Source organism: Thamnophis elegans, chromosome 5 (assembly GCF_009769535.1).
Source record: "Thamnophis elegans isolate rThaEle1 chromosome 5, rThaEle1.pri, whole genome shotgun sequence".
Lineage (NCBI taxonomy): Eukaryota > Metazoa > Chordata > Lepidosauria > Squamata > Colubridae > Thamnophis > Thamnophis elegans.
In genome coordinates this window covers 40,949,534-40,970,132 of record NC_045545.1, presented here as the reverse complement: position 1 = coordinate 40,970,132, position 20,599 = coordinate 40,949,534, and the positions used below count along the sequence as shown (strand labels likewise).

The window sequence follows — 20,599 nt, the reverse complement described above, 5'->3', positions numbered from 1 at the left end:
ATTGTATTTTTTAATTGAGTTGTTGCTAGAGTTACTATTGTTCTTCCTCCTGATGAAGAGTACCGTAGTTTCCCCTTACAGCAGAGAAGTTAAAGACACATATCCACACTTGAGTAGTATTGTCCAGGATATTTGTTTGTAGTTCTAGTCATACATGCGGGATCAGTGAGGTTTAACAACTCTGCTCTTATTCTATACCCAAACAATATTACCTCTGCTGTTATTTTTATGGTTCTCCAATGAAAAATTTAAGATTGTGTCCTTTACTCACTTATAGTTTGGGTTTTCAAAAAATACAAGGTTACCCAGTTATTTTAACTATATGCATATCAGTAGTGATTGAGATTTTGAATGATTGAAAAATATGCCAGTTGGGTATTTTATGGGAGTCTACACATTTAATTGGGAAAATAATTTTAATAAATACATAGGAATTTAATATGGAACAAGAGGAGAGGCAAGGATTCAACTAGCTTTGTTCATAAAGGATAATAATTATAGCTAAAGGTTTAACATCGATTTCTATAAAGATAGTCCTCATCTTACAACCGTAGAATCCAGTTGTAAGTCATTATGGTTGCAAATGACCATAATGATGAAGTAATTCTTTGGTCTTTTTCACCATGGTCATTAAGCAAAGGCAGCTGTGATTACGTGAACCTATTTTTTGAAGAAGCAGTTATTGCTGGAAACCAGCAAAAAAGTTGCCAGAAAGTAGCAATTAACATTACAGTCATGTGATTGTGGAATGCCACAAGAGATCTTAAAGCTGACCCACCCAACATAGATGGTCATGTGACCAGTGTGTATGTCTGTGGGGGCACAACTATTTACAATGGCTGGGTATGGTTTACTGGTCATAAAGCACTCATCCACTTTCAGAGACCATAAAATGATTGATTGCAAGTTGTAGACTTGCAAACATATGCATGCATATTTGAAGGTAGAACATGGATAAAATGGGAATGATGTAGATCAGTTAGGCCATCTGGGAAACATATTACAGCATTAGTAAGCAAAAACCAAAATATCTGAAATATATTGCTCTGATGCTTTATACAACAAAACAGAAATACTCATTTATGATCCCATAAACATGTTGTGCAAAAAAGCTCTGTTTTCATTAGAATTTCAGAAAATATGAATATATGCCCAACAGATGGCTAGTGAACCCTGATCCGTGTTTTATATTATCCTTATGTTGACATATTGTTTCCCCAACAGTATTTCAGAAGAGCATGCAAGGGGAACAGGGCAATTAGATTATTTCCCATCCCCTGCCATTCGTTCCCAGCAGTCTGAGGTTGAGATCAGTTGCTTTGTATAAACCCAGAAAAAAGAGTTTAAAAACCTGCCACCCAGGAGTCAGATCTATGCATTACTCTATGCTGAGCATTGTGGCTCTTTATCAAAAGAACTGATTCTTTAAACTGCCAGCTTTGGAAAAGAAGCCCTTCAGGAACAGACTTGCCAGCTAGGAAACTTCAAAAAAGCCAGGTCTGTAAAGCTGCTTTTTTCCTGTTCAGTATGAGGAGTGATACTCTTAGAAGCTCAAGGATGGCTGGCCCTGCATTTATTGTTAGGCTCAAAGAGAAAACCCCCAAACTACCTTAGTTCCATAATGAAGGGGACAGTCTGAGAAATAGGAGGGAGCCTGAGATGCTTAGTAGCAGGGAGGCTGGGAGTAGCTACCCTGTTTCCCTGAAAATAAGACCTCCCTGAATAATAAGCCCAATCGGGTTTTTGAGCACATGCATTAAAACAAGCCCTCCCCCAAAATAAGCCCTCCCTGAAAATATTGCAACGCAGCAGCAGCCATGAGGTGACCACACTCGCTGCCTCCTGCACCTCAAAAATAATAAGAGCTCCCCAAAATAAGGCCAAGCACTTATTTCAGGGTCAAAAGAAAATAAGACCCTGTATTTACAGATTCTGGGCCCTTCTAGTCTGCCACTGGTTCCCTAAGCACTCAAAACAATTTTTTTTTAAAGTCCACACTTCTAACAAGGAATGCAAAAAAATCATTATTTTTCCTCCAGTTGATGCCAGAGTTGGAGGAGCAAAATGTTTCTTACTTGCTTCTCTATCAAAATGGAAATAAATGGCTTGCTCGGCTTTCCACATCCTTATGTCATGCTGTATGCAGCTTTCTGATTTTGTCAAAAAAACAAACAAACCCCTGAGCAATTCCTACAAGGGGAGCTGCCCAAGCCACAATGTTTCTTGAAACTTCTGTTGAGGGCTAAATCCCTGGGTGAGGCAGGAGTTTCTGTAAATGGGAAAGAGACTCTATGGAGCTATATGGAGTCACAATCTTTCCTAAATATAAAGGTACCCCTCGCACATATGTGCTAGTTGTTCCCGGCTCTAGAAAGTGGTGCTTATCTCCGTTTCAAAGCCAAAGAGCCAGCGCTGTCTGAAGATGTCTCCACGGTCATGTAACCGGCATGACTAAACGCCGAAGTTTCACAGAACACTTTTACCTTCCCACCAAAGGTGGTTCCTATTTTTCTACTTGCATTTTTACATGCTTTCAAACTGCTAGGTTGGCAGAAGCTGGGACAAGTAACTGGAGCTCACTCCATTATGCAACACTAGGGATTTGAACCGCTGAACTGTCGACCTTTCTGATCAACAAGCTCAGCATCTTAGCCACTGAGCCACCACATCCCTTTCCTAGGAACAACTAATTTTTAAACCTAACATAGCTGAACTAGAAACAAATTTGCTTGGCTGTCAAATACAACTGGTCTCATTGGATCATAGATTTCTAAGCGATGGTTTCAAATGGAGCATCTCATATGAAGATGTCCTAAGAAATATAAAAACAGAAAGGGAAAGATATAAAAAGATATAGATATAGAAATGTTAAATAATAAAAAGACTGACCATTAAGTCCAATTTATTTGTTTGTTTTGATTTAAAGTCCCTCAAATAACCTGGCCCTGCACCACGATCCGGTGCGGCTTACTCCATTCTAAAGATAACATTTGCACAATTTTGTCACAGTTACCAAGTACAGCAAATTTATAGACTCCTGTTAAACCAATATAACCATGTAATTGATGAACATTCATCTTGGTGAGTCGCAAAGCATAAAGGCCTATAATCCCTGGCTTTGAATGAAATTGGTTCAGGCTTAGCAGGAGCCCCAGCCAATTCCAGTTCTAAGAGGTGTGAAACCTGCTTAAAGTGTGCATCCTGAGAGTTTAATTTGCCCGGTATAGAAAACCTTTTCTTAGAGCTGCTTATACAAGTTTTCCAGTTATACAGAAATCTGCACATTCTGCTATTAGAATACTTAAACATATATCTGCATTTACTGTATCCTTATGTGTCTTCGGATTTCTGCAAAAAAACATTTTAATCAAATAGAGTAATTAATAGAGGAGATGATTGCTCACAGGCACAAGAGAAGTATTTTAAGAGATAGTTACAAAGTATGAAGTATGTAATTAAGTACAAAAATATAAAAATAGAGGTAGCCACAAATCATGTGATATGTATAAAACTCATAATCTCTTTTAAAACTCTAAACAACCATCCAGAGTTAAGTGTGGTTTTTTTGGCTTTGTATCTGTATCCCTCATCATCTAATTGACCTCAGCTGACCTTAAAAACTTGTGTTGAGCCTGACTGGGATAGGAGAACATTAGAAAATGCAAGGGCTGAAGGCTAGATTGGAAACTAAAAAAAATCATTGTGGAATAAAATATTTTTTCCATATGGTTGCCAAGAAAACTATATGCATTCCTGGCCACAAAGTCATGAGAAGTGAAACTCAATTGAAAGGCAAATGTTTCTTTAGTCTTTGCTTAATTTCAGATTCTTTTGCCAAAGAATACTTAATATATATTTTTAGATATACAGCATTAACTGACCTGCAGATTTGAACTACAGTACTGGGAGCAGTAATTATATTGTTGCTACTGATTATGGGGCAAATGCCACTTGCCTACTACTTTTCTAAAATGGACTAAATGTGCAGTATAGAAATCAGGCTATCATGTGGGGTTTCCAACGTTGGGACTTGCTGGCATACATTTAAGCAGTCTTTGAAGTACAGTTCAAACAATCGATATATCCTGGCCGACAGAAATAATCTCGGATGCACATTGCCTCTCCATTTTCAGCTCTGAGGAATACAATTGAGCTGATTTATGGAAGATGTTTTCTTGAGTTAGTTAGCTAGTTTCATTTATAAATTCTCCCTCTGGGCTCAGTGCAGTTCCCTAAAACAAGATGTAAACATTTCCCAACTCTTCAAAGCAAGGAACCTATGGGGGACGGGGGTATGTGTGCTCTTGTTGCCTGTTCAAGTAGAAAAATACATTTCAGCACTTGGCTTGTTCTTACAGGGGCCCTATGGGTGTGTGTTGTATTAAATCCACACTGCACACTAGAAGAAAAGGCGTGCTGGCTGCGACAGCTCCGGAAGTGGGGTGATATGGATGTCTGTCCACTGGAAGATGGAAACTACAGCAATGAACTTCCCAACATCACTAGTGCCCTTACTCAGAGCTCTAGTCACAGGCAAAGTAAGTGTGGCGGAGATAGTTTCGCTGTCTCTTATGTAACATCTTTCTCTAGTTTCCATAAACACTAAAAATAATCTTATAACATCCCAGTTATGGGATAATAGAAATCTAGTTCAGGGCATAGGACTGCTCTGCATTTCATCTGGTAGATCAATGAACAAAGGAATGTTGCCTGAAGGCAAGGAAAAGGGATGTACTACTAAAACTCCTGTGTCTTTTTGATTGTTCGTAACCTTCATTTGGGTGACATGGTGTGTCATAGAGCAACAATTTTTGAATCAACCTACCTCAAATTAGCTAATTTACAGAATTCAGGACCTGTGACTCCTGTGGGCAGAATGTGACAAACATTGCAAAATTGTGGCTGCTTCATTGTGCTGCGCTGCCATAGCTGCAATGATCCTCATTTGCAACACTCCTTGCCAGCTTTTTACAAGGACAGTCAGTGGGGAAGTTGGCTGGAAGTTGGAATTCACTGCCCCCTCTCACTGTCTTTTTTTTGGGGTGGTGGTGGTTGCTGGCCAGTGATCATTCTCTTTCTCTGTTTAGGTAAGGGATTATTTTTGAAAGGATGACCCAGTGGGGCACGGGTTGCCTAGTTCTTATTAAAATGTCCCAATTGGAGGAAAATGGTTTTGATTCAGATTATCAGAGCTCTATAAATCTTGTCTTCTTCCTCGCTCCTGTCCTCATAATGGGATATTTCAGTGGCCTGCCCCCCCCCTTCCTCTGTTCCTGATTTTCTCTTTAATTCCCTCCCTGTACTCTTGCTCAGTACCAGGCAGTGGATGGACTCTGCTGTAGGTTGTTGTTTTTGTTGCTGTTGTTGTAGTAATATTAACTGGAAATTATCCAGTTTAGAAAAGAATTGGTCAGCTCTATCTGTCTCCTCAATTATTTCCCCATGCTGTTTTGTGCTGGAAATGCTATAATTTGTATAACTGAGTTTTATAACAAAATTTTGTTATAACAATTTTGCTAACAATACTTAGCAAAAGCATCGTTTGAATGCTTTGCAGTCTGAAACATTCCTGGCCAGCCCTGAACTCCATGCAAGCTGAATGCTTAAAAATGGACTCATATTACTTTCACAAACTTGGTGTGCAAAGTTCCCAAATCTTGTTGATATTGGGAGAGATATTTTCTCACATAGCATGGCAACAGCGTTCTTGCCTGACCTTATCTTGTAAATGGCAACGAATCCTGCGAATAGATTTCTTATGGTGACAATAGATCTGGAATGTTGTACAAAGATTTTGATATCCTCCGCGTCTGTCTTTTTAAAGGGAGCTTAAAAATTGTGTGACTAGCACAGCAAAGCACAGCATAGAGTTATACACTAGTGTGTAAAATAATATAGTGCTTGGTTCAATGTCCTGCTTAGAACTCTTCCTAGCCCTTCTGTCAGGGATTGAGTTGTACTTTCCTTGGCCTGTGTTCAGTTTTAATGCATGTGAGCAGTTTGGTAGTAAACAGGTCCATTGTGACCAATGGATTGCCCCAAGCAGAGGGAATAGTTTGAGAAGACCACTCTGTATTTAGATGTTCTATCTGATTAGCCTTGATGGATGGGGGACTGTTTTCAATGGCCACCTGCTGGAAGACTAGTTGGCTTCCTTGTGCAATTGATTGTCCCCTGTGAGAATCGATGCCATGTTGGATAGGGTAGGGATCTGATCCAGCAGGATGCTGCTTGGGTTTTTATGTTCTTATCTGTTCTTTTCCTTATAGGCCCTTTAACACGGCCACGGCGCACAGTATTCACTCGTGCCATTGAAGGCTGTGACCTCCACTGGCAGGACAGTCACCTCCAGCGAATAATCAGCAGTGATTTCTACATTTCTCCATCTTACCCCAGGGAGGGTGAGGGTCTTCTTTTCAACTCACAAGGACAACCGTTGTGGCTGGGTAAGCTTCCTGGTTCTGGTTGCTGTGCAGGTTTTTTTTAAAAGAATATTTGTTGAAGAAAAAGCTGTGATCCCTCTAGGACAGAATAATATTCTTGCATTTGTGGGTGCTGCTGTCCCTCTCTAAGGACACATATTTCACTTACTTATTTTCCAGAACTTGAGAAGCCTGGCACTTAGCCACTTGCAATACTCAATACTCACAGAGCCCTTTTTCCTAGCTCTATATAGGGATACTGTATATTGAAACACTCCTAATTCAGTGTGGAAAGAGTTTGCTGATGTTGTAATGAAATGCAACAGTGCTCGAGTTAATTAGATCACGAAGTCTACTAATAACAAAACTACAAATTGGTTGAAATTAAATGAAAGGCATTAAAACTGAAATCCGTAGCCAAACATTGAAGTTACTAATGATTGTACTGTAATGGGCTTTTCATCTAGATCAACGAAGCTTACTGTGCTAAAATTAATCCCATATCATAATACAACACACCTACCTCTTTACAGCTTCATTAGGAAAGTAAGACCTATGTAGCACAGAATACAGAAATTCAGGGATATAGCGGCCAGTGCATGGGACCTCAGTCAGGTAACAAAACATTTTAGCCATCTCTGCATCTTCCTTCTCCTCCTCAATCCTTATTTGGATAGATCATTTGAATTTGCCAAAGACATAAATGAAATGCATTGTCCAATCTTCTTGCTTCCTTTTCTTGGGGCTCCTGGAGGAAATTGAGAGCATTGAGGACTTGTTTTTGATTTGCCAGCAACATCTGAATGATACAATTTTAAAAAGGTGTGCATACTGCACATAGAATGAACAAACTTTTGAAAAAAGAGACCCAAGCATTTTCTTCGGGAGCATTAAAAACATGGAGCAAATCAGCTAAGGAAAAGGAATGTAGCTGTCATTAAAGATCTTGAGATACCTTACAAAAAATATTTTCTTCACAGATTGTCCACTCGTGTGACTTTCTGCCTGTATTCCCTATGACACAGACATTTAGAGAGGAAGAAGTTCTTTGCAGCTTTCCAATCAGTCTGTGTCATCTGTTCCTCTCCATGTCGTTGTGAGGACGGGATGGGACAATGACAATAATCAGGAACAGATGAATTTCTATGCCATGCAGTTGTGTTGCCACAGGACACGACGTTCTCTGGTAATAATACTATCAGGAATGGCACAGAACATACACTTGATACAAAATCACTTCCAGAGAGATATTCTAGAGGTTGAGCAGAAGTTATAAAAGAAAGAAGACTACATCAGGTTTCTATTTCATAAAGAGCTCTGAGTAAAGAGGAGGTTTGAAGGATGGAATTGTAACTGTGGCTTTGTTTGAATGCTAGATGTAGTACCATGTTTCCCTGAAAATAAGATCTCCCCAGATAATAAGCCCAAGCGGGCTTTTGAGTACATGCACTAAAATAAGTCCTCCCTCAAAAATAAGCCCTCCTCAAAAATATTGCAACACAGCAGCAGCCATGAGGCGACCATGCTCACCACCTCCTGCAACTCAAAAATAATAAGACGTCCCTGAAAATAAGCCCATAAGCTTATTTTGGGGTTCAAAAGAAAATAAGACACTGTCTTATTTTCGGGAAAACACGGTAAGTCTGTGTCACCAGGGGAGGTTCAAAACATACACAGGCAACGTCCTTTTGCAATAAAACTAGAATGTTAGGCCAAAAGGCTATGCTAGGATACAATTGTTCCCTCATTTGCCTTCTTTTTCTGAAAGGCAGAATCTTTTAATATTTTCATTTAATATAATATACTATAATCAGAAGAAATATTACATCTGTGTATTTGGGTTATCTTTTGAAAGGAAGGAGTTGAAAATTCAGTTTCATGGATGAACGTTATACCACTGTGGGTTTTATTTGGTTTTATTAAAAACTAAGGTTAGGATAATAGTGGTTTGGCAGATACAAGAGGTGAAATACAGGATGTAAGCTGCATGTTACACACATTCAATGCTGCACTAGGAAAAAGGCAAACCAAGAAAACCAAGCAAGCATCGAAAGGCCTATTTCTACATGTTAGTCATCATTAAGGGGGGGATGCAACAGAACAGAATATATAAATAAAGCTTAGCTTTAAATTCCTAGTGTTCAGTTGATTCTTGAGCATAGACTGCCTGTATAATTCATTTGTCTCTAATTGAGACTTAATTACCTTCTATCCTTACACGACGCCACAGAACATGTCCCAACTGCTTGTGCCCGGGTTGATGCCCTACGGTCCCATGGATACCCCAAGGAGGCTCTCCGTCTAACTGTGGCCATAATCAACACGCTGAGACTGCAGCAACAGAGGCAGCTGGAAATATACAAGCATCAGAAGAAAGGTATGAATTAGCTTGTGTTTGTGACTTTGGTACCAATCCAACTTTCTGAATGTTAATTTGGACTTCTTGATACATTATTTTTATGCTGTTTGGAACATAACAGATCCCTGAGTTTCCACCCTGATCTTTCCAAACAAATTTTAACCATAAAGCAATTATTTTTGCAAATATCTTTTAAAAAACAACTATCCATTTGAAGTTGGTGTTGCCCATATAAAGGATACTTGCATAAGTGAGTGCTGTTGGAGTGAGTTGGCCATTGCCTTTTTGTAAACACAGAATGCATGGAATTTACAGTACTTCAAAAACTGAAGCCAAAACTGGGTACAACCTTGTTGGTGACAACCTTGTCACAATGGAAGAACAGAGAATAAATACAACAAATTAAAAGGAATCCCTATTATCGGTTGCAAGTTTTCAGGGATAGCTTTGAGCATTATGGTTTGGAAGATGAAGCCAAAGAGGCTGCCCTGTGTGACCTCACACTGGGATTTTTCTTGTTTTGTGCCGTCCTCTAGAACTATTGCAAAGAGGAGCAACCACCATCACAAACCTGGAAAGCTGGGTAGGACATCCTCTCAATCCGATTGGCTGCTTATTTCTCACTTTGACAGAAGCATGTCGAATAGAGGATGAAAACAGCCTTGATATTTCAGGTATGAGAATGAGAACTTCAGATTGCAAACTTTGAATTCAAACCAGCTTCTGTTCTTTTTCCCTATGTTTAGTTTGGAGCCATGTTGTTGTTACTGAATGCTTTTTTTTTGTCTAAAAGCTGTATGTATATGAATAAATGAGAAAAGCTCAGCTCACAATTTTCAATGGAAATGCAGCCTTCCAATAGCCCTTAGAATTTTCTCAGGTAGCTCTTTAGCTCTAGCTGATAATATGACATCTTTGATGATTTGCTCTTTGGCATCTGCACTTGGCATGGTTGACTTCTGCTAAGCACAGGCTATTCCTGAGGAATTGATATCAAATGAAAATCAGTTTCAGAAAATATTCCAGCTACTAGCAGAGTAAGCAGTGTTTCACTCTTTTAATTTGTTCATAGTCCAAAGGTTGGTGTAATACTCCTTATGATTCCTGTGCAGTGTACTTCAGAAGTTGTGAGATGGAATTAATGGAGTTGTGTAGCTCAGCCCAGCTGCACCAGTATAATTGAGCACATGATCTGCAGCAAAAACAGCCACTATATTGTGCTGTGAGTGGATAGTTTGGACCAATAGCATTAATAGAGCCAACCTGATTGTGTATCTTGGAAGTCGTGAAAAGAAATTATAATTACAGTACTGTATAGAGTGGGATCTACCTGTCCTATTAATTCTTTTTTTGGCCATCAGATGCTAGTGAGTCAAAGCCTCCAGTGTATCAGCATGTGCCTGTGGCCAACAATTGCCCTGAGAGTGGGGAATCCTACCTATCTCTGGCTTTGGAAGTGGCACTGATGGGGATGGGGCAGCAACGGGTGATGCCAGAAGGCCTTTATGCGCAAGACAAAGTGTGGCGTAATGAGGAACAGATTATTGCCTGCCTGCAAGAGCTGGAGCTTGATGCTGTATTGGTGCAGACCCTACGCAAGCAGTGCATTCTGCTTCTGGAAGGTGAGAGAATTGAGATGCTGCTGCCAGTCACATGAGAGATAAGGCTGTGTCCACAATCCGGGGGGAAATTTTTCATATTTCCTCAAGTAAATTCCATATCGGAAACCCGGTCAGTTTCCCTTGGTCACTGTAGCATATATTCCAATGAGATAATGGTATCAAAATACTTTTGAATAGAAGAATTTGATAGTGACATGTATTGGAAAAGAGGTTGGGAATATCAACATTTGATAAAACAGATTACACAGTATTAGAGATTTTAGGAAGAGAATTTTGTCTTTGATGGTAAAAGAGACAGGATGAGATTGGAAATCTCAGTTTTATTGAGGGACACAAACGTTTGTGAGTTGCAACTCACTTCATTAGATGCACAGAGTGGTTAGATCTTTGTAGGTAGAATTGGAGTGAGGGGAGCAGGGTGGAGGGGAGGACAGGGTGGTGGTGCAGGTTCTACATGAAACAGATTGAAGACCCTTATTAATTAGCAATAGTAATGTGTTAGAAAACCATTGTGTTTGATGAGATGTTTTGAGATTGTCTTTGCTTGATGGTGCTGTTAAAAGTCCAATTTTGCCAAAACAGCCCTTTTGCAATCTGCAGTGATGTACCCTGGCAAGTTGCAATGTTCTGATATTATTTTGTCCTTGTTTTGAGTCTTGATATTAAATGTGTGTCCGTGAATTCTTTTGCACAAAGCTTGTCCCATCTGTCCTATGTAGCATTCAAAGGGCATTGCTGGCAGATGATGGCATGCACCTGGCATGTCACATGGGAGGAAAAACATATGAAAGGCCTTTAATCCTTTGTGTATACTTGTTGGGGCCTGTGACAGTATTGTTGGCATAGATATGAGGGCAAAGTAGACCTCTGGGATTGTTGCAGGGGGCCGGTTCCATGTTACCTCTTGTTGAATGTGAGAATCTGATTCAGGTTGAGTGGCTGTCTGCATGCAAGTGTAGGCCTGACGCTCAGTACTTGAGGAAATTCAGAATCATTGCCCAGAATAAGCTGTAATTATTAATAACATATCTGACTGGTTTGAGCTGTGAGCTGTGGGTGACAACCAATAGTGTTCTATTGTTCTATTTCTGTGGTCTGTCTTTTAATATGTCCTCCCTGGGAATCGATCTGGCTCTATTGATTTGTCTATTGATCTTGTTCAATGAGTAGTTTAGATCCAGTGTCTGGATTTCTCAGCATTAGTACTACACAAATATTTTCTTTAATGTGAGTTTTTTTATGTATACATTTCCTCACTCCTTGCTTATTTGCTTTTTTCTTTACTGAAACAGGAGCCCTTTGTAGTGATTACTATTGCTTCTTGTCTAGAAGGCTCTGACAGGTTGCATTTTGAAGACAATCCATGTCAATGCTTTTGCTGCTTTAAAAATGCTGTTTCTCCCTTCCCATTCCACTGTGGGCTCTAAAGCCTGTGTATTCATGTGTCTGCAGTTTCCTTTGAAAAGTAGAGGGAATTAATGGATAACTTGGCCATTACCAAGTTTTTGGTAAGGGAGGGGAGGAGAAGACAAGCTGTGCCTTTCTAATCACAATGTCTGAGTTGAAAATGTCAGAAAGATAATCTGATTTTCAGTTTGATGGCAAGAAGAGGAATATCTCCAACCATTTGTGTCATAACATTAGAGATCTCGGTTCAAGGTGAAGCTTAGTTGTGGTAGTTCACTGGTTGACTTTGGGCCAATCACCTACTCTTGAGTCCAATCTACCTCATACAATTGTTGTGGGACAGTTGGAGGAGGGAGTACTAGGTGTGTCATTTTGAGCTCTTGATGAAAAGATAAGACATAAATCTGATAAATAAATAAGATTGGTTGAAGGAGAGACACTGATGTGCTTCTGCTGTTGTCTAGGTGGTCCCTTTAGTGGCCTTGGTGAAGTCATCCACCGGGAAAGTGTACCTATGCACACTTTTGCGAAGTACCTCTTTTCTGCCTTACTACCCCATGATGCTGACCTGGCCTACAAGCTGGCATTGCGCTCCATGAGGTTGGTACCCCTCTTTTTTTACCTCCTTTGTTAAGAAAATCAAGTGGGATTTGATTAACAAAGGCAACAGAGACAGCTGAGATTGCTGTCATTGAGCGATTTGGTCCTGTGAGATCATGCTTTATGACCACATTATTTAACAACGGAAATTCCACTCCTAATTATCATCGTAACTTGAGGGCTATCTATATAAACATGTAAATGGGTAGATCTAAAGTGCATAAGATAGCCAGCAAGAAATTACACATGCACCCCCTTCACTAAGCAAAACTAGATAGGTAAAGGTTCCCCTTACACATATGTGTAGTCGTTCCCAAATCTAGGGGGCAGTGTTCATCTCCGTTTCAAAGTCAAAGAGCCAGTGCTGTTCAAAGACGTCTCCTTGGTCATGTAGCCAGCATGACTAAACGCCAAAGGCGCACGGAACGCTGTTACTTTCCTACCAAAGGTGGTTCCCATTTTTCTACTTGCATTTTTAGGTGTGCTTTCAAACTGTTAGGTTGGCAGAAGCTGGAACAAGTAATGGGAGCTAACTCCACTACGTGGCGCTAGGGATTTAAACCCCCGAACTGCCAACCATTCTGATCAACAAGCTCAGCGTCTTAGCCACTGAGCCACCACATCCCACAGAATTAGATAACTGCAGTGCAAATCAAGTTTTGCTCTGACATAAACCATAAGAAATGTCTAAAGTTTTATTTTTTCTTACAAGTATTTAAATCCCTTCTAGTTTTCTAGTGGCCTTTCCAATTTGTTCAAGACTAATTTGTAACCATATGCTGTTGAAAGCCTTTGAAAGGTTTATCACCTCATTCTCCCCCAGCATGCCACAAGAAGACAATGCAGAGAGGATTTAATATGATTACCAGCAGGTATCCTTCTATTGACCTAATGTTGTGGCTTTGTTCTTCCTAGGCTGCCGGTTTTGGAGACAACTCCCTCAGGTGATGTCACACATCCTCACCACATTGTTTCAGTGGTCCCTAGCAGGTATCCCCGTTGGTTTACTCTGGGGCACTTGGAATCACAACAGTGTGAACTTGCTTCCACTATGCTGACAGCAGCCAAAGGTGGGTTCCTAATAGAACTGTACAAAGGTCACTAGAGATCCAGGTGAAATATTCACATGGTCATTAAGAGAAATCTAATAGAAAGTCAATTTGTACTTGTCAGGCAGACACTGTTGACTACTAGAATGGCAGTTGGTCTTACCTGAACTGCATGTTTCGACGAGAAGTGTGGGAGGAGTAACCATCGGGTATTAACCTAATCTGCTTGCCTATTGGAGATTGAGGAAATCTTGGAAACCACACCTCCTGCTGCTCCCGTGGCCACCCAGTTTAACCGAACGTCTGAACGGCATCTGAAAGGAAGCAAAAAAGAAACAGCCAACACCAATTCTTCCTAGCCGTTGCTTGAACCTGGACGTGCTCAGGCCCTACTTCACGGCGCGGGGCGCCATAACGGGCGGGAAGTGACTCCTCCCACACTTCTCGTCGAAACATGCAGTTCAGGTAAGACCAACTGCCAGTTTCCGAAGAGAAGGTGTGGGAGGAGTAACCATCGGGACATACCAAAGTTAGTTGTCCTGGGAGGGAATGGACGGGCCTGAGCCCCCCTGCGAGTCCAGGACGCCCTGAAGGACCCTCCTGCCGAAGGCGGCGTCCGCAGAGGCATAGGCGTCCAGTCTGTAGTGTTTAATGAAGGGAGATGGGGAGGCGCAGGTGGCCGCTCGACAAATCTCTTCTAGGGGAGCCTGGGAAGACCAGGCGGCTGAGGTGGCCGCACTTCTAGTGGAGTGCGCTGTGATACCCTGTGGGACCTGAAGACCCCGAGCCTGATAGGCCTGTGAGATGGCCGCTCTGATCCATCTGCTGATGGTGGCCAAGGAGACCTTAGCCCCTCGGGTGGAAGGCTGGAAGGACACGAAGAGGGCCTCTGATCATCGAAAGGGCGCCGTGCGCTTCAGGTAGATGCGTAGGGCTCTTTTAACATCTAACTTATGCCAGGATTTCTCCCTCTCCCCGGAGGGATAGGGACAGAAATCCGGAAGGATGATCTCTAACCCTCTGTGGAAGGGGGAGTTGATCTTGGGCATGAAGGAAGGGTCGAGTCTGAGGACGACCCTGTTATCTAGGAAGGTGCAGAGGTCTGTTCTGCTGGAAAGGGCGTTGATCTCTGAGACCCTTCTGGCTGAAGTGATGGCTACCAGAAAAATGACCTTAAGGGTCAGAAGCTGGAGGGAAACCTCTTTCAGAGGCTCGAATGGAGCCTCCGTTAGGGCCTGGAGGACCGTGGGAAGATCCCAGGAGGGGAATCGATGGACCGCTGAGGGTTTCAGATTCGCCGCCCCCTTGAGAAAACGCCTAAGAACCGGGTGTTGAGATAAGGGGGGAGCGTTCACCCCCCCAGGACGGTGGAAAGAGCGGAAACCTGACGCCTAAGGGTGCTGGTGGCGAGGCCCTTCTGGTGACCTTCCTGGAGGAAGTCAAGAACTTGCGGAACCGAGGCAGTCGTAGGACAGATGTCTTTACCCCGGCACCAGTCTGAGAAAGCCACCCACGAGGCATTGTAGATGCGGGTGGTGGATTGTCTCCGGGATGCCTCTACCACCTTGATGACCTCCTCGGAGAACTGAGCTGTCTCAGTTGTTCCTGCTCAAGCGCCAGATGGTCAGATGGAGCCACTCCGGGTCTGGGTGCTCTAGGGATCCCTGGTGAAGTGCCACCTCCCCTGCTGGTATCCTCCAGGGAGGAGCTGTGGACAGGTCCACCAGATCTGCCAGCCAAGGGCGGTGCGGCCAAAATGGAGCTACCATTATCAGATCTGCCCTCTCCGCTACCACCCTCCTCAGAACCCCGGGGATGAGGGGAAGGGGGGGAAAGGCGTAGAGAAGACCTGGTGGCCAGCTGCAGCGTAGGGCATCCGTGTCCATGGCTCCCGGGGTCAGGAACCTCGAGACGAACTCCGGTAGCTGGGCGTTGTGCGGCGTCGCAAACAGGTCCACCGTCGACTGGCCGAACCTCTCACAGATCCTGTGGAAGATCGAGGGATGGAGCTGCCACTCTCCGTTGTCGATCGTTTCTCTGCTTAGCCAGTCTGCTTGATGGTTCTCTGTTCCGGAGATGTGCTCCGCTTTGATGGACGCCAGGTGTTTCTCCGCCCAGTGACCCAGACGCAGCTCCTCGTCGCGGAGAGCCTTGGAGTGGGTGCCTCCTTGTCTGTTCACGTGTGCCTTGGCTGCTACGTTGTCTGTCAGGACTAGGACGTGTTGACCTCTGACCATGTCCTTGAAGTGTCGGAGGGCCAGGTGGATGGCCCTGAGCTCCAACCAGTTGATGTTGTGCCTTAGATCTGTTGGAGTCCACCGACCTTGGGCGATCTGGTTCTCCAGGTGGGCCCCCCAGCCGAAGAGGCTTGCGTCAGTGGTGAGCGTCATCCTTGGTGGAACTCTGAAGAGGCAGCCTCTGTTCAGAGCTGGAGACAGCCACCAGCGGAAGGATAGCAGCACTTGGGGTGATACTCGGATCTTGAAGGTCACGTCGCTCGTCCCGGCTTTCTGATGTGGTAGCAGGAACCACTGGAGCTCCCTGGCGTGCAGTCGGGCCCAAGGGATGATCCCTATGCACGAGATGAACTTCCCCAGGAGCCTGGAAAGAAGAACTACAGGGACAGAGCGTGACTTGCGAACCTCATGAATCATCTTAACGATGCTGTCCTTGCGATCCTGAGAGAGAAACACCTCCCCCGCTACGGAGTCGATAATGGACCCTAAGTGAAGCAGCCTGGTGGAGGGCACGAGGTGGCTCTTCTCCAGGTTAATGGAGAACCTCAGGGATCTGAGAGTGTCGATGGTAGTATTCAGATCTCTAGCAGCCGAGGCAGAGGACCTGGCCAAGACGAGGATGTCGTCTAGGTAACAAAATAAACGGACAGGGAGGGAACGTAGGTGACCCGCAGCTGCAGCTAGTACCTTGGTGAAGGTTCTGGGAGCTGAGGCCAACCCGAAAGGCAGGGCCCTGTATTGGAAATGGGTCCCCTCATGGGAGAACCTCAGGAATTTACGGTGTTCCGGGGCGATCCTGATATGCAGGTATGCCTCTGTAAGGTCGATGGAGGCAAGGAAGTCGCCCGGCCGGATGCCCTCCAGGATGGATTTCAGAGAAGCCATTTTAAATTTACGGTATACCACCCTGGAGTTGAGTAACTTTAGGTCCAGGATGGCTCTCCAACCCCCCGAGCTTTTGGGCACTAGGAAGAGGTTTGAATAAAATCCTGACCCTTTTCCCCCCTCTGGGACCCTCTCGATGGCCCTGATGTCAAGCAGATGTTTAATGGCCTTGGCCTTAAGGGCCCTCTTGTTTGGGTCTGAGGAGGAGGTGAAGGTGCGGAACCTACTGGGGGGAAGGGAGCGGAACTCCAGGCGAAGCCCGAGCCTTACCGTCTGGAGAACCCCCTCATCCGATGTGATACGCTCCCAGGCATCCGCAAACATGGAGAGGCGACCGCCGATGGGGTGATCCGGGGACGGATCACTTGAATCTGCGGAAGGGGCGACCGCCTCCTCCACGAAAGGGCCGCTTCCCCTGGTGTTGGCCCCTAAATCTGTTCTGAAATTGCCTATCCCCCTGCCTTTGAAATCTGGGGTTTTGGTACCTCTGGCCTTGGCTGTCTCCTTCAGATGGTCTGTAGGAGGTCCTCCTAGGGTACGGTGCATGGCGAAAATCTGACCGCTTGTTCGTTGACGGGAGGATCTTCCGCTTGTTTTATCCTCCACAAGGAGAGGATCCAGCGCCGTCCCAAATAACTTGTCCCCGGTGTAGTCTGCGCCGGTTAGGTGCCACTTCATCCGGGATTCCGCCTGCCAGTGACATAGCCAGAGTAGTCGCCTAGAAGCAACTGAGGAAGACATAGCTTGTGACGCATACTTTACCGCGTCCAAGGTGGCATCCGCCGAGAATTGCGTTGCCGCAAGCATCTTGGAGATGTCCTGCAGGAGTCGCACTTCAGATGCTAGGGTCCTATCCCTCAGTTGCTCCAGCCACAGGACCGTGGACCTATTAAAAAGGGAGGCAGAGGCGGCCGCCCTGATAGCCCAGGTGATGGCCTGGAACGTCTTGTGCAGAACAATGTCTGCCCTCTTATCCTCAGGCTTGAGGCAATTAGCGGTGTCTCCTGCTACGACCGTTGAAGAAGATGCCAAGGTTGCCACCGGGTTATCCACTTTAGGAACCTGCAAGGCTTGGGCAAAAGCTTGGTTAAGATTATAAAATTTTCTTTCATTCCCCCCTGGAGTGGGAAAAGACCTTGGCTTCACCCATTGTGATTTGAGCACCTCCATGAACATTTCTGGGGTGGGAATTTCCTTCTTAGCTATGGGGGGGCTATGAAAGGGCCCCTTCTTCCTCTTGCTTTTGCCCTTGCCTGAGGACTCAGTTGCTGGCTTAGGATCCGGAGGTGGATCCAGATCAACTGTGGCTACTGCCTTGCGTAAAAGGGAGCTGAATAAGGAGGGGGGGAAAGGCCCGCTACGGTGGAATCCTCCTCCGCCTGGGGGTCTTCATCCTCCGAAAAACCCACATCCTTTAGTTCTCCTTCCTCGAGGTCGGACGCCTCACTAGCCGTGGATGGGGAGGGAGACCTGGCTTCCCTTGCAGCCGAGGTGCTAGGGTGATCGCTCTGTCCTCTGGGGGGCTCCTGGGGGGCCCTGCTCCTGGGAGCCTGTGGCTGCTGAGTTAAGCTAGAGGCCATAACCTGGGCCAGAGCTCTGGCAAACATGTCCTGGAAGCTGCTGGTTAGATCAGGCAGCACAGGCTGAAGCTCTGGTGGTTGGGAATATTCCCTGGGTTCAGGGGATAGGGGTGCTAGGCGAGGCCGGGCTGGACTGGCTGCTCTGCGGCCAAAAGGATCCGCTCTCGAATCCAGTAAGGGAGCAGGAGAGAGAGGAGGAGAAAGAGAGCTGTGCCTTCTCAGAGATCCCCCTGGAGAGGCTGGGGATGGTGATCTGCGTTCAGCTCGGGCAGAGGCCCTGCGTGGGGAGCGTGATTGGGGGGAGAAGGGCTGATGGTCGCCCTGTACTCCCTGGCTGAGGCCCTGGTTGCTCTGGCCTCCTTCCTGGGGGATGGATTCTTGGGAGCCCTGGCTTTGTCCCTCCTAGATGGGGATCTGCCTCTGGGAGCAGGGGGAATTGCTCTAGAGGGCCCTTCCTCTGGATCCGCACCCCCCGGGGCTCTGGGTCTAGAGTTTTTGCTCCTAGTCGCCTCCGCCATTACTCACAGTTCGTTGCTCACCCACGTGTTCCTTCTGCAGCCGGCTGTAAATGAATTCCCTTCCTAGGGATAGGATCCGCCGCTCCCTGTTCGATTGTGGGCTCCGCTGCCAGCAGGCAAGGCCCTGAATTCTCCCCCCGGATCACCGGTGGGGCAGAGCAGAAAGGAAGCCTCTTCCGGATTCCTACGGCCTTGTGAGCGCTTTCGGCGTCGGAACGCTGTTTACGCGCTCCCACGTGCTCCTGAGATGGCGACGATCCAAAATGGCGACTGCTGGTGCCGTCGGGAGTCTCCTTTCTCCGCTGGAATCCTCTTCGCAGTCCTGGAAGGGTTCTGGGTTCTCCGGCCTTCCTGGACTCCTCCGATCGTCGCCTGGAGGTTTCTCTGCGATCCTGGGCCTTCCTGGGGCTTCCACCCCCTTTGGAACGATCGGGCGGCCCCGCAGGACTCTGCGCGCCCGCGCTGGCAAGCCAAGGCTTGAATAAGCGGCGCGGAGCACAGCAGAAGGCAGGTGAGATCGCTTTAAGTTAAAAATCCTTGCTGAAGCTTTGCTGAAAGTAAGAAACTCCTGAATTTCGGATAGAAGGGAGAGAGGAAAAAACACTCCATTCAGGCCGAGATTGAGGTTAAACTGGGTGGCCACGGGAGCAGCAGGAGGTGTGGTTTCCAAGATTTCCTCAATCTCCAATAGGCAAGCAGATTAGGTTAATACCCGATGGTTACTCCTCCCACACCTTCTCTTCGGAAACTAATAAAGGTAAAGGTTCCCCTCGCATATATGTGCTAGTTGTTCCCGACTCTAGGGATTCGAACCGCCAACCTTTCTGATTGACAAGCTCAGCGTCTTAGCCACTGAGCCACCGCGTCCCTACGCTAGAATAGTAGACACAGACATTTAATTAAAAACAAAGAAATAGCAATTACTTTCTGAGTACATTGTTGGATACAGCAGCTGTTTCATCTTTTCTGCCAATCTGGACAAGAATGTTCTGACACCTAGACATTTTTGATACCGAGAAGTGAAAAGAGGGGCCGATGTGCATGAGCAACTGGAAACATCAGCTGTATGCAGATAGTGGCCTATTCACAAAAGCAATTGCACACTCCATAAAGCCTTTATGATTAGTACCCACAAGCTGCAGACTATTTCCTGCTGGGCTGTATGGAAGATGGAAACTGCTGGACAAGATCACTTTATCAACAAAGAAAAATTGCATTTGTTGATGTGAGCCCACCTGTCTATAGTAGGAGGAAGGGATTCTTACCTGACTGGATGGTGGGACTCCCAGAAATCCAAAACTCCCCAAAATCAAAGTTAAATTACTCCGATTCTTCTCTCACATATTGCAGTGCAGATGCGGTTCTATGCTGCATATAGGAGAGTTGCTAATATTGGAATGATGAGCTAGTGGGGAAAACTACTTCTGTGTGACTTATATAATTGCTTTCTTTGTGTCCCCTTTTCAGGCAATTATTTTTCCTAGTTACTATTGAGGAAAGCTTTGAGACCCTTCCTTTGGTTTGATTTCTGTATAAGAACTGTAGTTCTAATGGGATTCCCACTTACATAGGGGTCATCAGTTTCTGGCCCAGATTCTCTTCCTGAACTGTGCTTAATATTTGGCCAGATGTTATGAGAGATAGAGTTCTGAAACAAACCAGAGCAAATCATACTCATTAGCTACAGATTTGCTGAATTATACTAGGACCCAATTGTTCTTTGCCTCATTTTCCTTTGAGTGGTTTCTGGCTCTCAACACTGTTGCTTTCTGCATGACACTCTTGACAATGTTTTACTCTCTAACCACTTTTGATAGCAGTTTTGGTTCTGACTTATCAAGACAGATGGACATTTAGCTACTTGAGGTGAACAAAAGGCCAGGAAGTTAAAGTTTTGGGCTTTGAAGACCAAAGCATCTG

General features: G+C 44.9%; 1 protein-coding gene across 1 annotated transcript in view; it reads left to right on the top strand.

Annotated features, from left to right (window-relative positions):
* ZSWIM5 (zinc finger SWIM-type containing 5) overlaps positions 1-20,599 on the top strand; it is a 156,382-nt gene that overhangs the window by 130,631 nt on the left and 5,152 nt on the right. The window contains exons 5-11 of the mRNA XM_032217476.1: positions 4,359-4,538; positions 6,270-6,446; positions 8,653-8,799; positions 9,318-9,455; positions 10,143-10,403; positions 12,275-12,410; positions 13,326-13,480. Coding sequence (XP_032073367.1) covers positions 4,359-4,538; positions 6,270-6,446; positions 8,653-8,799; positions 9,318-9,455; positions 10,143-10,403; positions 12,275-12,410; positions 13,326-13,480 — 1,194 coding nt within the window. The remainder of the gene's footprint in view (positions 1-4,358; positions 4,539-6,269; positions 6,447-8,652; positions 8,800-9,317; positions 9,456-10,142; positions 10,404-12,274; positions 12,411-13,325; positions 13,481-20,599) is intronic.